This window comes from Salvelinus sp. IW2-2015, linkage group LG21, assembly GCF_002910315.2.
Source record: "Salvelinus sp. IW2-2015 linkage group LG21, ASM291031v2, whole genome shotgun sequence".
Lineage (NCBI taxonomy): Eukaryota > Metazoa > Chordata > Actinopteri > Salmoniformes > Salmonidae > Salvelinus > Salvelinus sp. IW2-2015.
This window is the reverse complement of record NC_036861.1, coordinates 3,048,407-3,062,702: the sequence shown is the minus strand read 5'-3', so window position 1 is coordinate 3,062,702 and position 14,296 is coordinate 3,048,407. Positions and strand designations below refer to the sequence as shown.

General features: G+C 43.6%; 1 protein-coding gene across 1 annotated transcript; it reads right to left on the bottom strand.

Annotated features, from left to right (window-relative positions):
* Positions 1-4,145: 4,145 nt before the first annotated feature.
* Positions 4,146-9,545, bottom strand: LOC111982292 (uncharacterized). Its single transcript, XM_024013849.2, has 4 exons — positions 9,463-9,545; positions 5,778-5,867; positions 5,025-5,360; positions 4,146-4,610 (listed from the first exon to the last, which is right to left on the bottom strand). The coding sequence occupies exons 2-4, from the start codon at positions 5,842-5,844 to the stop codon at positions 4,234-4,236; spliced, it is 780 nt and encodes a 259-aa protein (XP_023869617.1). The 5' UTR covers positions 5,845-5,867; positions 9,463-9,545; the 3' UTR covers positions 4,146-4,233.
* Positions 9,546-14,296: the final 4,751 nt, after the last annotated feature.

Below are 14,296 nucleotides of genomic sequence, written 5' to 3'. Positions count from 1 at the left end.
TATGTGGGTGTGTGACACTGTCTGTTATTCCTCTGTGGTATGTTAGTCTCGAACTCTCCTGAGGCATTTTACAATCACTGCTAAGAGATGATATGGTGAATATTCACAAGTGCCCCTTAAAGAGAATAGGGTGCCATTTGGTACGCACCCTATATGTACGAGGATTGCAGTCCTGATATACTGTGTATGGTTGAATTTACTCAGGCAAACCGATACTCACGATCTCTCATAGTTAGTGTGTCATTTTCCCCCTCTTGTGGTGGAAAGGGGAAGTGGGTGAAATGCTGCTCTTACTCTGACCAGAAATGAACCACAAAAACATTTTAGTAGTAGTGGACTAAACTCCACTCCGTGGTGAAGGAAGTTTATGATGATCTTCACCAACTGTGTGGAGTCGAGATTAGGTTTTGTGGAATCTAGCTCTGACTACATCTTTTCGCCCAAGGTCAGGACTTCAAAACATTTAAATGATGAAACGCCCACCTTGTACCTATGTTTTATCTCTGCGCTTGCAATGCCTTTCTTAGTTTGCTGAAAACAATACTTTTTCAATAAACGTTAATCAAACACAGCCACTGACTGTTTGCTCATTGTTTTTGCTCTAAGATGACAACTCAGCGCAAATGCACGTCCCCATTGAATCTCAACAAGGAACCAGTTGGTGGTGGTATTTGATTAACGTTTATTGAAAAAGTATTGTTTTCAGTAACCAAAGGTGACAAACATAGGTACGAGGTTGGCGTTTCATAATGAAATGTTTTGAAGTACTGACCTTGGGCGACTCGACGTAATCGGCGCCGGATTGCATAAAGCCAGGTCTCGGCTACACGTCGTTGGTGAAGTTCATATGAAACTTCCTTCACCGTGGAGTTTAGTCACCAGTGTAAATCATAATTGATCATGATGACGATTTGTGATGATGACAGTGTCTTGATTTGAATATCTTATCGTTTTATTGCATGTGGAACATTCTAGTCTATATCGGACAGTTGAGAATGAAAACACAAACAACTCTTAATATACATTCATAGCATCCGTTACTAATGGGATTGGATGATTAGTGTAATTTACTGTACATGTTTACATCCGGTGGACTTTCAAACGTTAACCACATGCAGGAACCTCTGACACCTTTAGCATGCAGTGTTAATGTCTATATGAGAATCACACTGATAGCTGACATGTACTTCAGACTGATTTCACTCAACTGCTTACCCTGTTCACATTTATATGAACCATCCGGCACATCGATATAGAGTTGTGGCCAAACTTACAGACCAGGAGGCGTGTTCATTATGCCGATCCTGTTGCAAATCTTTTCTTGAACAGAAGCGAACAGAACGAAACGGGGACAGAACTACCCGAATTTCTCCAGTAGAAACTTTGGTTGTAGTTGCAAAACGTTCCTTTTTGCAACTGTTTGGACTGATGATTATAACCGAGTACACATTGCACCTCTCATGAGGAACTATTAGGTTCCTCAGTGACAATAAGGTGTTGTGTGTGTGTTAACAGGACATTGACAAAACTTTCCCAGTACAGCATGACCCTAATATTCCAGTGTTGAGAGAGGGMATTTTTAACCTGTCTCACTAAAACCACAGCCAGACCTCAGACCCCGTTGACTTTAACTGGACCATTTGAGCAAAGCAGGTAGACTTGAAAAGCCTCCCAAAAACCTTGTTTTAAATGGATGAAGAAGTGTTTGGCCCCAAAGGTTTTGAGAAACACTGCACTTAGCCCAAGAGGGTGAGATGGGTCACTGTGTGTAGATAACCTTTGGACCCCATACTAATGGCGCGTTCACAAACATGTTGAACATGCTAACTGGATGATCAGGCACGCGTATAAATACAACCCGTTAGCAATCTGACATTTTTTTTGTTTCCTAGTTCCCGACTAGCACATGAACGTGGCATAAGGGCCAGAGGAGATATGGAGAGAGGTTCTTATTTAGGGGTATATCCCAGAGCATCTATTTCCCTTCTTACAGTAAACTCATATTTAGTCCGTGTATTTTGATCACTCATACTGAAAGTGAAGTTGGCCACAATTCCAGCAGAGGGCAGCATTTGGCAACAAGAGACAGATTCAACACAGTTGTCCGGTTTGCCCAGTGATATTCCCTGTATTTCTTTGTCCAGTTGAAGAAATTGATTATAAAATATTTGACATTCTATATCTCCTAAACATCTATTGTTTTAGATCCAAGATGCAAACAAGGTACTTTATGGTATGCACACACAGCCAGCCAGCTCAGAAATCACCTGTGCAGTATACTGTGTACAAAACATTAGGGGCAGCTTCCTGATATTGAGTAGCACTCCCTTTTTTGCCCTCAGAACAGACTCAATTCATCAGAGCATGGACTCTACAAGGTGTCAAAAGCCTTCCACAGTTGTGTCAAGTTGGCTGGATGTCCTTTGGGTGGTGGACCATTCTTGATACACACGGGAAACTTGAACGTGTGAAAACCCCAGCAGCGTTGCACTTCTTGATACAAACTGGTGTGCCTGGCACCTACTAACATACCCTGTTCAAATGCATCTAAATCTTCTGTCTTGCCCAGTCACCCTCTGAATGGCACACACACAATCCATGTGTCAAAGCTTTAAAAACCCTTTAACCTGTCTCCTCCCCTTCACCTACACTGATTGAAGTGGATATAACAAGTGACATCGATAAGTGTGTATAGCTTTCACCTTTTCAGTCCATGTCATCAAAAGAGCAGGTGTTCCTAATGTTTAGTACACCCAGTGTATATTGAACACCAGCTGACTAAGGATACCTAAAACGGCACAATTAACAGACTACTAAAGTTCCTGTTAATGAGGGGGAACACATGAAGTAGTATAAAATATATTTGTGACAGGCCACCTATTGAGGAATAGACCAGACAACATGATTTAAAAAAAAATATATATATATATACATGCATATATAGACATATACACACACTACCGTTCAAACGTTTGGGGTCACTTAGAAATGTCCTTGTTATTTAAAGAAAAGCACATTTTTCATCCATTAAAATAACATACAATTGATCAGGAATACAGTGTAGACATTGTTAATGTTGTAAATGACTATTGTATGTGGAAACAGCAGATTCTTTATGGAATATCTACATGGGCGTACAGAGGCCCATTATCAGCAACCATCACTCCTGTGTTCCAATGTTATGTTAGCTAATCCAAGTTTATCATTTTAAAAGGATAATTGATCATTAGAAAACCCTTTTGCAATTATGTTAGCACAGCTGAAACCTGTTCTGATTTAAAGAAGCAATAAAACTGGCCTTTAGACTAGTTGAGTATCTGGAGCATCAGCATTTGTGGATTCGATTACAGGCTCAAAATTGCCAGAAACAAATAACTTTCTTCTGAAACTCATCAGTCTATTCTTGTTCTGAGAAATGGAGGCTATTCCATGTGAGAAATTGCCAACAAACTGAAGATCTCATACAACGCTGTGTACTACTCCCTTTACAGAACAGCGCAAACTGGCTCTAACCAGAATAGAAAGAGGAATGGGAGGCCCCGGTGCACAACTGAGCAAGAGGCCAAGTACATTAGAGTGTCTAGTTTGAGAAACAGACACCTCACAAGTCCTCAACTGGCAGACTAAATATTACCTGCAAAACACCAGTCTTAACGTCAACAGTGAAGAGGCGACTCTGGGATGCTGGCCTTCTAGGCAGAGTTGCAAAGAAAAAGACATATCTCAGACTGGCCAATAAAAAGAAAAGATTAAGATGGGTAAAAGAACACAGACACTGGACAGAGGAAGTCTGCCTGAAGGCCAGCATCTCGGAGTCGCCTCTTCACTGTTGACATTGAGATTGGTGTTTTGCGGGTCCATGCATCCAAAGCTCTCTCTATGAATTTGAAATGGTTACATTTCTCCAGCCCCATCCATCAGCTGTTTACCGAAATGGGGGTGAAGTAAGCTTTGTTGTTGTTTCTACTGCTGCTTGCCGTTTTTAATGAACAATCACATACACCTGGCACTGGCAGACCAACAATGGTGCATTCACAATAGGTTGACAGCTCTACCCGTTACATATACACTGATTTGTACCAGGTTATCAGCCTCTCATCTGGCCATCATTTCCTTGTTCTACGCAGCCAAGGAAACCCTTGGACCATGAAAGGTTTCCACACAATGGCTCTTCCATATTCTTATTAATTGATCCTGGCGTTTCCTGGTCCATTTGTGAATGTTTTCAAGACGTCACACCAGGAAGAGAGTACTCAGGAGGACTAGAATGGTTCTGTGTGGAAAACCTATGGCCCCTGCCCCGTTGGCATTGGGCTCCTCAACCCTGGCTTCACCATGCTCTGGTACCAAGCTGCTGGTCAGGTAGGCTCCGGTACTGGGGATCCACAGGGAGCAGTTGTAGGCCCCTTCCCCAGAGACGGTCTTTCTATTCAGGGAACTAGTTATTGTCAAAAACATTCCATCCTTCACTTGTATCGTTTTGATCTTAGGGTCCCCAGTCACATTGTTGGATCCCTGGAACCAGTGCACCTCTCCATCAGGGTAGACCCCAGTAAAGGTGCAGGTCGGGCCCTCATCACTGATGCTGGGCTGGGCCTCCCTGTAGCACTCTGAATGGAAACAGAGAAGCTTTTTTTTAAAACACAAAGAATATGGCTGAGGTTGGAGAGTTCTTGAGAAATGGTGCAATGCGGTTCCGTAAGCCCCCTGACACCATTAGTCATACATTTTGCTCAGTGGAGGCACGGTAAAGTCCCTTGTACTTCCTGGTGGTTAGACAATTATCCATTAGCTATGTTCACTATAGGAGGACTAGCTCATTGTAATGTCATGGCTGGAATGGAATTAATGGAACAAAATCAAACATGACTACCGCTCCATTTATCCCATTCCAGCCATTACAATGAGCCAGTCCTCCTATAGCTCCTCCCACCAGCCTCTGGTCAATGGCTTTGGACTACATGCATGACAGAGGTCTAGGTTATGACAGTATTACATGAGTGAGAATGGGATAGGACACTCGCCTTGCAGCTTCACCGTTGTAGTGGCCTCCTTTACTCCATGATTGGAGCGCAGCTTGCACAAGTACTTTCCCTGCTCCAGTGGCTGTACCTGCAGCAGAGTCAGGGTCAGCTGTGTCTGTGGGGTATAACGACACTCCATGGCACTAGGTGTGCTCCCTGGGTGGGTCCCGGTCACTCCAGTTCTGTTAACATCACACAGGTGCTTCCCGTCCTGGCGGACCCAGGCCATATGATAGATTGACAGCCCCTCCTGGAAGGTGGAGATGTCACATCGGAGGGTGACACTCTGGTGACATGGCACAACGACAGAGTCAACAGTGGTTAGCTTCACCAGCTCTGTGGAATAAGGAGATATTGGAGTTGGTTTCTTCACTTAGCTCTCTTGGAATGACTGTGCTCAACTAATGCTCGTTCCTGACTCGAACCGTTCCATTTGGTGTTATGAGCCTACTAGTGTGGGGGCCCAAGCTACATTATTGTATTGGCAAGTACCAAAGACCCATCCACATGAAATACAAATCATCTAAAGTATATCATTTCAGAAACTGTGTAGTTATGGCCGGCTGTGTATTAGTACTGCAAGTCACAAACTTCAGCTTGTAAAGAAAACTTGTTGATTGACTGGTTGTGCTCATCCAGAGTTACAATGAGAATGTGTACTGTTGGGGGTAATCGAGGACCAGGGTTGGGAAACACTGTGTTACACAAATTAAGAGTGCCTTTAAAAGTCAAGTTTCAACTTGATTTACTTACCTGCCGTTGTGAGTGTGCGAGCAGCACAGAGCCAAAGCATCACAGTTTGCTGGGTGAACAGGTTCATCTTGTGTCTCCTGACTTGATCTCCTATAGACGCACACAAGTTACACATTGGTCATGTTACACTAGTGTGTCACTCTCACCCAGTCTACCCGATATTCACCTTCACCTGTTGCAAACACAGTGCACGCATTCATTTAACTGATTGATCCTTCCAAGAGACGTACAGATGTATGATCCTGTTGCAGGAGAACTTTTCTGCATTGCAAGAAATGTAAAACTTTGTGTATTTGATCATTTCCCTGCTGTAACAAACTGGTTCAAATTAAGATCCAATCTCTTTACATTGTATCAGAATGTTTCTGTCCTCCGGAGTCTTAAATTGTTCTTATAAGCGGAGTACACTGCGTAATATTGTGCTTCCCAGACCAATAGTTTTTCCTTTAAGATCCAATGCAGCCATGTTTATCTCAGTATCGTTCGGGTCTGTGGGACCCATTTTCAATGTTTACTAAGCTGTCATCAAAGCAAAGGGTGGCTACTTTGAAGAATGTCAAATATAAAATCTGTTTTGATTTGTATAACACATTTGGCTACTACATGATTATGTGTCATTTCATAGCTTTGATGTCTTCTCTGATATTACAACTCGTTCTCCTCCCTGGGCCTGCTGTTTCAACATAGCACCAATAACCTGTCTGTCTCCCTGCCTGTCTGCCTGTCTCCCACTCTTTACCCTTTGTAGCGTGGGCAACTACAATGTCTTGTGGGAACCTGCACAGTGCTATTACAGTACATTTCGTTACATTGTAAAAATGCAGTATTTTCCCACAATCCACCCCAGCCAGAATTGGGGAAGGGACACAGCAAAGAAATACATTTGCATGTGGGGCTCCTTACCCCAATCAATCAGTATGGCAGAGGGCCTTAGAAATATTTTTTTTTGCAGAGAGAGAAGCTAGTGTGGAAGGACCGTCTTCCACTTTGGAAGATGAAGAATTCAATTCGGAATCTGACAGTGAGTTGGAAGAAGAGGATGAGATTAACCCTCAGCCAGCCCCAGGACCAGCCTGTCAGAAGCCAGCCCCAGGACCAGCCCGTCAGCAACCAGCTCATCAGCAGTCTGCAGGAGGAGAAATATGGATGAAATATGAAATTGGATGCTCTTCTTGCCCAAGGAATGAGCCACCCCGCATGGCTGCAAATGGATGCAACCAGGGTCGACGGGGATGGCGGTTACTCATGTGCAGGACAGTCTTCTTTTGAAATGTTCATCCCAGACACCATCCAGAAAATCATTCTGCACTGCACTAATTTGGAGGGAAGGTATGTTTTTGGAGAGAGATGGAAGGAGATGAACTTAACTCATTTACATGCACACTTTGGGTTTCTTAGCCTTGCTGGTGTTTTCAGATCCAGTGGGGAATCCACAGAATCCCTGTGGGATGCAAAAACTGGCAGAGAACTTTTCCATAGAACAATGTCTCCGGAAAACTTCCACATTAATTCCAGGATTATCCGCTTCGATAACCGAGACACCAGACCAGCTCGGCGGCAGAGAGACAAGCTAGCTGCAATCAGGTCAGTTTGGGACAAGTGGGTGGACCGCCTTCCCCTGTTTTACAACCCTGGGCCCAACATTACTGCCCTCCAGGCAGTACAAGCCGCCTAAACCCCCAAAATATGGAATCAAGATCTGGGCTGCCTGTGATTCTGCTTCATCATATGCGTGGAACTTGCAAGTGTACACGGGGAAGCAAGATGGAGGAGCCCTTGAGAAGAACCAAGCGATGCGGGCCACAACATCACATGCGATAACTTTTTTACTTCGCACAAGCTGGGACAGGAGTTCTCAAGAGGTAGCGTGCGATGGTAGGAACAATACGAAAAAACAAGCCAGAGCTCCCATCTCAGCTGTTTAATACACGGAGCAGGCCTATCAATTCCTCTAAGTTTGTGTTCACGGCCGACACGTCCCTAGTGTCCTATGTGACAAAGAAAGGCAAAAATGTGGTACTCATGAGTACGCTGCATAGGGATGGGAGAATCTGCGGCCACAGCTGCAAAAGAAGAACCCTACGCTGGACACTTGTAATATTCTTCAACATCTTGGCATACAAGGGAAGTTGCAGAGACGGCTCTTTCTCGAGGAGCTGGACAAGGCATTGGTAAGACCTCAAATCCAGAGGATACAACATATCCCAAGGACCCCAGCTTCTGCAGCCATCGTGAGGAGGATGCTGGTGCCCCATCCGCCCGACACACAGAACCAACACCTCCAATACCAGAAGTAAGTGTGAGTGATGTTGCATGTGTGTGTGTGTCTGACTCTCCTACCTTGGCCTGCTGTAACTATATCTGTGAGTGAGTGAGATGTTAGTGAAATTCCTGAACTAAGTGTTTATCATTCTAGATTTCAGCCGGTAGCAACAAGAAGAAGTGCTGCAATGTGTGTGGACCCAAGAAGGACAGGAAGACACAGTACACATGCATCAAGTGCAAGAAATACATTTGCAACACACACAGTAAAACTCTGTCCTCATGTGGTGTGTAGACTGGCCTTAATTTGTGTTCAATGGGGCTCATTTATAATTTCCATTAAATACTGTATGTAAAATGTGTCCTTCCAATTTGTTCAGTTCAAAGCAATAAACATAGTGATAAACTTTGTTTAATTTATATTTGTTTAAGATAAACATGATTCATTCCCCCCCATGTCTTGATTATTATTTTATTTAAAAAAACAAATAGCGCTTTTAATGATAAACGTGATCTAGCAGAGGTAAATGGCAAATATTAGCCATGTATGCTGTCTATATTGCTTGTAATTGATATAAGTAAACATCAAAGTATTTTTATGTAAATTGTTATGGCTGTATTGTTTTAAAAACCCAATAATGTTGTGGGTTCATCAGACCCGTGAACATTGGGTGAATAACAAAAACATGAACACCACACAAGGGTCAAGTACTTTACTGTGATAGTTTTCAATTAAAATTGTCAAAAATAAACAAAAATAGCTTCTTAGCAAAGAGCAATTCCTCAAGCAAGAAGTTTGCTAGGACTGTCTGGGAGTGGTCTGAGAGGAAAACTGAAAACTAGCTGTTATTGGCAGAGAGGTTTGGAACGGTCTTTCTTATTGGTCTATTAACTAATTTACCACATGGTGATGTCACCATGGAAAGGCCAAAACTCCATCCCACACCATAGTTTTGAAAAGTTGGCTGGATGTCCTTTGGGTGGTAGACCGTGAAACTGTTGAGCGTGAAAAACCCAGCATCGTTGCAGTTCTTGACACAAACCGCTGTGCCTGGCACCTACTACCATACCCTGTTCAAAGGCACTTAAATATTCTGCCTTGGCCATTCACCCTCTGAATGGCACACATACACAATCCATGTCTTACTGTCTCAAGGCTTAAAAATCCTTATTTAACCTGTCTCCTCCCCTTCATCTACACATTGAAGTGGATTTAACAAGTGACATCAGCAAGGGATCATAGCTTTCACCTGGATTCACCTGGTCAGTTTGTCATGGAAAGAGCAGGTGTTTTGTACACTCAGTCTATATAAAACACAGGACAATCACGTTTTTGACTGCACTGGACCATTAAAAGTACAGCTAGATAAGTTATATTGCTGGTGACATAGGTCTGACAGATACAGTAGCAAACTTGACTCACCCCAGTATGAAGACGTGCTTGTCCCTTGCTTCTTTGAGTAACTGTGTCTGATACCTTCTGAGCTCCTGCTCAAATTAGTCCTCCCATTTCCTTGTAGGTATCTTTACTTACCAAGGAGTCGATCGTTAATGATTAAGTAAGGAGGCTTTGTGGGGCTGCTGTGCTTATCTGCCAGAAGAGTGTGTCTCATAACTACCTCCTGCTGCTGTTCTGAAAGAGAGTGAGAAAACGTGTGTGTAACAGAGAGTGTGATAAGTTAATGCTAAGTTAAGGGAAACTGTCATATGAAGTTGTAAATGGGAGCTGTTGCTCTGATTGGGTGCCAACATCAAGGGGTGAGAGTGTTGTTGCAGATATCGCTCCCACTCACATGGATGGCTCACTCATAAGAAGGAAGTGCTTTCGCTCGATAGGTTTCAGCGTTAACTTTTTTCAACGTCATCGCTTAGACATGGTCAAATGGACAGAATGTTTCTGTATACTTGGTAATAACAGTGTATGACGGTGTTTAGACTGAATCATTACAGCCAGCACATTCAAGTAACTCATACAATCTATTCATGTTGTAGAACAAGGGTGATAAAACAGATGTTCTACAAATGATCCTGCAGTAACAGGATCTCTGAGAGTGTATGTCATAAAAGTGTTTCGAAGAGTTTGCGAAGTTCAAAAAGACATTTGAACCCTTTTAGCTTGAATCATCTTTAATCGCACAGCTAGACAGATACGATTTCATTAGTGAGTGTTCATGCAACTTTGTTTCCTGAGTTTAAAAAAAACAACCGCCCTCTCCGTTAGCGTGACACACACCTACGCTCATCACTCCAAAGTGCCCTTCAGCCTGTCCATGGGCGTTTTGCACTCTGTAAACTGAGTAAATCACTAACCACTGTACCTGACAAGCCTTTCTCCTGCTACGAGCTTGGGGGTCAGGTCCCCCAAACTGTTCCTTGAGTGTTGTGGGTGTGAGGCAACTCAATATGCATGTAGAATTCTGACTTCTGACTATACCTTGACCCCTCAGTGGTGGATGACCTCTAGTGGAACACCCCAGGGTGGGAGACAACAGCAAAGAGAGAGGAGCCTGGCAGGATCTCACTGATGGCTGTCCCACAGGGCTGACCTCTCTGTTGGACCTATGTGGTTTGCTGTGTGGATGTGGTGTGTGTGTGTGTGTGCTGCAGTTCTTCTGTCTGTGTATATACTGCGTATGGTGTACTCTTGTGTGTGTGTGTTCAGGCTGACTGTCTCAGCTCTAGGGGCATCAGTTCTCCTCCCACATCAGCACTGCAGTAGCTGCCAACAACGGAGATATAGAAGACGCCGCAGGCTCCAGTAACATGAAGGCTACATCTCCACTAAAACAATACAATACACCGCTACAGAACAGAGAGCCTCTGCCTGCTTCATCACCAGCCCACTACCGTGCTTACGTTTGAGATTGAACATGGTGGTAGCGTGAGACGAAGACATTTTCTGCCGTGCTCTGACCTTTTGTGCTGTACCCCACACTAGGCCGTGTTGATATATAGCGACGTGCTGCTTGGATGCCTCTCCCCTGACAGGTGTGTGTTTTCCTCGGTGCATCTGCATTTTAATGCTCAATTGTTTGGTCTGCCACCAGCACAGCAACCTTATGTGATTGGAAACAAGCCATGTGCTAAGAGCAACTTTGAATAAAACATGAAGTCTAATAATAACTGTGTTGTCGCCACCGACAACGGGAAACCTTTGCCAACAACGCCACGCTGCATTTCACACTTTCAGCCAACCGTTTCCCTGCAAGTGACAGAATGTGGTGACTCTTTCTATCTCTGTCTCTCTCGCCCTGGCACGACACACTGCGCTACAGTTTATTTTCACAGCTTGTCGACACTCATCCAATACTTAATTGCTGTTGGGCCAGATTATCCCAAAATGCTGAGTTTTTGTCCCTGTAATGGTGTCTAAAAGGATCCAGCTCTAATGCGAGTGACTCATGCGACTTTGAGGTAGTTCGTAAAGTCGTTAAAGTTAACATTTTCGAAAGTTGACACTAATGCCACACTGGGAGAGCGGCTGTGGCATGAGTTCCTGCACTCTGGGCAGTTGTCATGGTGATTAGTCAGGTGGATTTATGATCGCATTTCCGTGGTAATCCTAGACCAGAGGCGACAGCGGCCTATCGGTACCAAGCGCATACTTTATGCCCTTCTGCCTCATCCTTCTCCCCTTTTGGCATTTTGGAGATATCCTTGCCTGGCTGTTTTAAGCTTGTACTAGGACAGCTTACTGTATGAATCACATTCCTCCCATATATCATGAGCCAGAGTCCTAAGGGACAAAGTCAAAAGTACACTCCAAAGTACCAATTGTTAATCAACTCCGTAGGCCCTGACTATTATGACTAAAGCTATACAAATCTTCTGCAGAGTTCAGCTAACTTGGTTCGAGATGTAGAATTCTGATGGGCACCAAGTTGGCACAGAGGACAGTTTTCCAAACTCTGTGTAACTACAGTTTGGCTCTTAAACCAGGCCAGCTCAGCTCCTCTGAGCAGTGACAGGCCAATGAATGATCTTTTGGTCATTCTCTCTGGCTGAATTTCTTAAGTGTTCTTCTAATGTCTGTCCCCTTTCTCTCTCTAACTCTCTTAGGACTGGACAAAGCAAGAATAAAAGGGGATGGTTAGCTTACACAGCCAGAGAGCTGTTACATGGGACCTGCAGAGCTGCCAGACCTCTTTACTCGGTCTGTCTCTGAGCAGTTGAAAGGAGAAGGAGCTTTTAGGCCTAGTCCATTAACTAAAGGGCAAGCGAGTAACTGTTCTCCCTCTCCATTCCATCCCCATCTCTCCATGGAGCTTTTCTCAGTGCTTTGTCCACTTCAGGGGCACTGGGGCATCTTCGAAATGAGATGGAACGTTGACCAACTCCCACCACATTTCCTACCCACTCAAGCCTGGAAGGCTACAAGAAAAGAAAGTGGTATTTTTTGGTTGTTTCATGGAAAAGTGATGGACTGAGTGGTAGGCCAAGAAAGAGTTGGTTGTACCTATCACCATTTCTCATTTGTATGTGTTGTATGGCCCTTTTTAAGGTAGTTCCTCAGCTGGTTACTGTACTCAGGGGTGTTTTTGGACCTTTTTTTATCACGAAAGAGTTGATTTCAAACATCTAAGAACTCGAACAAGTGTGAAAACAACTCTCCAAAGAGGAAAGCTAATTTAAAGGAAATGGGTTGTACTGTATTCCATTGAAAGAATGAGGGGACAGTTGGGACTTTCCCCTTTTTTCTTGAATAGGCCGTTTATTCAATGGCTTGCAGCGGCTTGTCAGAACATTTCTGTTGCATGTGTCAAGGTTTGGCACAGCCTTATAAACTTTTCCCGCAGGAATGAATTCTCATTTTATAATTTCATGCATGGTTGCAACTTCTACATACCAGTCACAGTAAGGTTGGACTCTCCTGTGCATCTAATATTTAGCTACACCACAACATTGAAATGTAGCATTGTTATCATGTGTGATTCATCATGTGTGAGACATTACGAATGAGGACTATTGGGAACTTTTCTCCTGCTTGTATCTACTAAAAGGCCAATGAAAAACCATTTAACATCCCATCAGACCTTATGACTTTCCCTTTCACTTCAACTCCCACATGCGACCACAATAACCCAACGACAGACACTGTTATATCTGTTGGATGGGAGTCATTGACACCTGGTGGAAGAATGCGCATGCTGGGCTGACTGTTACACAAAGTAACACAGAGGAACTGACATTCATAGGTGGCCACCTGGCTTTGATTTTCTCTCATAGAAGATGCATCTCAATTCTCTAAAGCAGCTGCTTTCCACATTTCCTTTCCCTCATCCACTCCACTGGTGAAAGATTCCACAGAAAAATACCCACCATGATGCTTTTGCCTGCGCTGTATTTTCATCTTAGTGCAGATAAATGGGAGAGGAAGCCACTTTACACTATTGAGATATACCCAAACTTCTGTACAGGCTCCTTCACTCACAGTAAGCAAAAGCAGCACTCAGTGCCACTAAAAGGAGCTGCATGGTCAATCCGATGTCTGCATTCCTACTTCTTGCGCTTCGCGGAGCAGCGCAGAGCTATTGTCAAGGAAGTATGTTTGTGTTCATACAGGAACTGCCCCCACGTACCGTCAACCAATCATGTCAATGCGAAGCTATACAGAGCCCTCCGCATTGTTACAAAATTTGAGAGGCGCACGACAATGCGGTATAAAGTTTGATTTTGCCTCTGCCCCCTCTCATTGACACCACGGAAATTCAAGGGCGACCGGGGTACTGCAGGCATTGTTTGCAGAAAACAGGATCCCCCATTATAGTGAATGGAAAAATGCCAATCTTCGTGAAATCTTTGTGTAAATAAAATACAAAATCAAAGACAATCATGGCACCAATAACTGCTTCTAATACACCAGATGTATGTCCTTGAACCGATTATTTTTAAATCACACAGAAGAAGTTATAAGAATAATTTTGTAACTAATGGCAGTTACTCAATGAGGGGGCAGCACTGAGCTGGCCTGAAACGTCACTTCCTGGAGTAGCTCAAATTGAGCATGTTATGTCTCCATGAGACGCCATCTTAATAAAGGGGAACGGCCTCCTAGAACCAACTTCTCTGGTTATAAACGGCCTATGTGGCATCGATATGAGTCAGAAACATTAATCATAGTGTCAAAATTGACTACAAAATGTAAATAAGATAGTTTTTATCATAAAGTCAGTCTCGTCCAAAAACGAGATTTAGATGCGAGTGCGTCATGACGAGTATGGGTTGGGTATGGATTACTTACATGCCCACTTTTGCTA

Excerpts from the sequence above, each read along its gene's own strand:
- LOC111982292 (XM_024013849.2), bottom strand. The coding sequence starts at position 5,844 with ATGAACCTGTTCACCCAGCAAACTGTGATGCTTTGGCTCTGTGCTGCT. Across the intron at positions 5,361-5,777 it reads TCGCACACTCACAACGGCAG|AGCTGGTGAAGCTAACCACT; the intron begins GTAAGTAAATCA and ends CTTATTCCACAG. Across the intron at positions 4,611-5,024 it reads TACAACGGTGAAGCTGCAAG|AGTGCTACAGGGAGGCCCAG; the intron begins GCGAGTGTCCTA and ends GTTTCCATTCAG.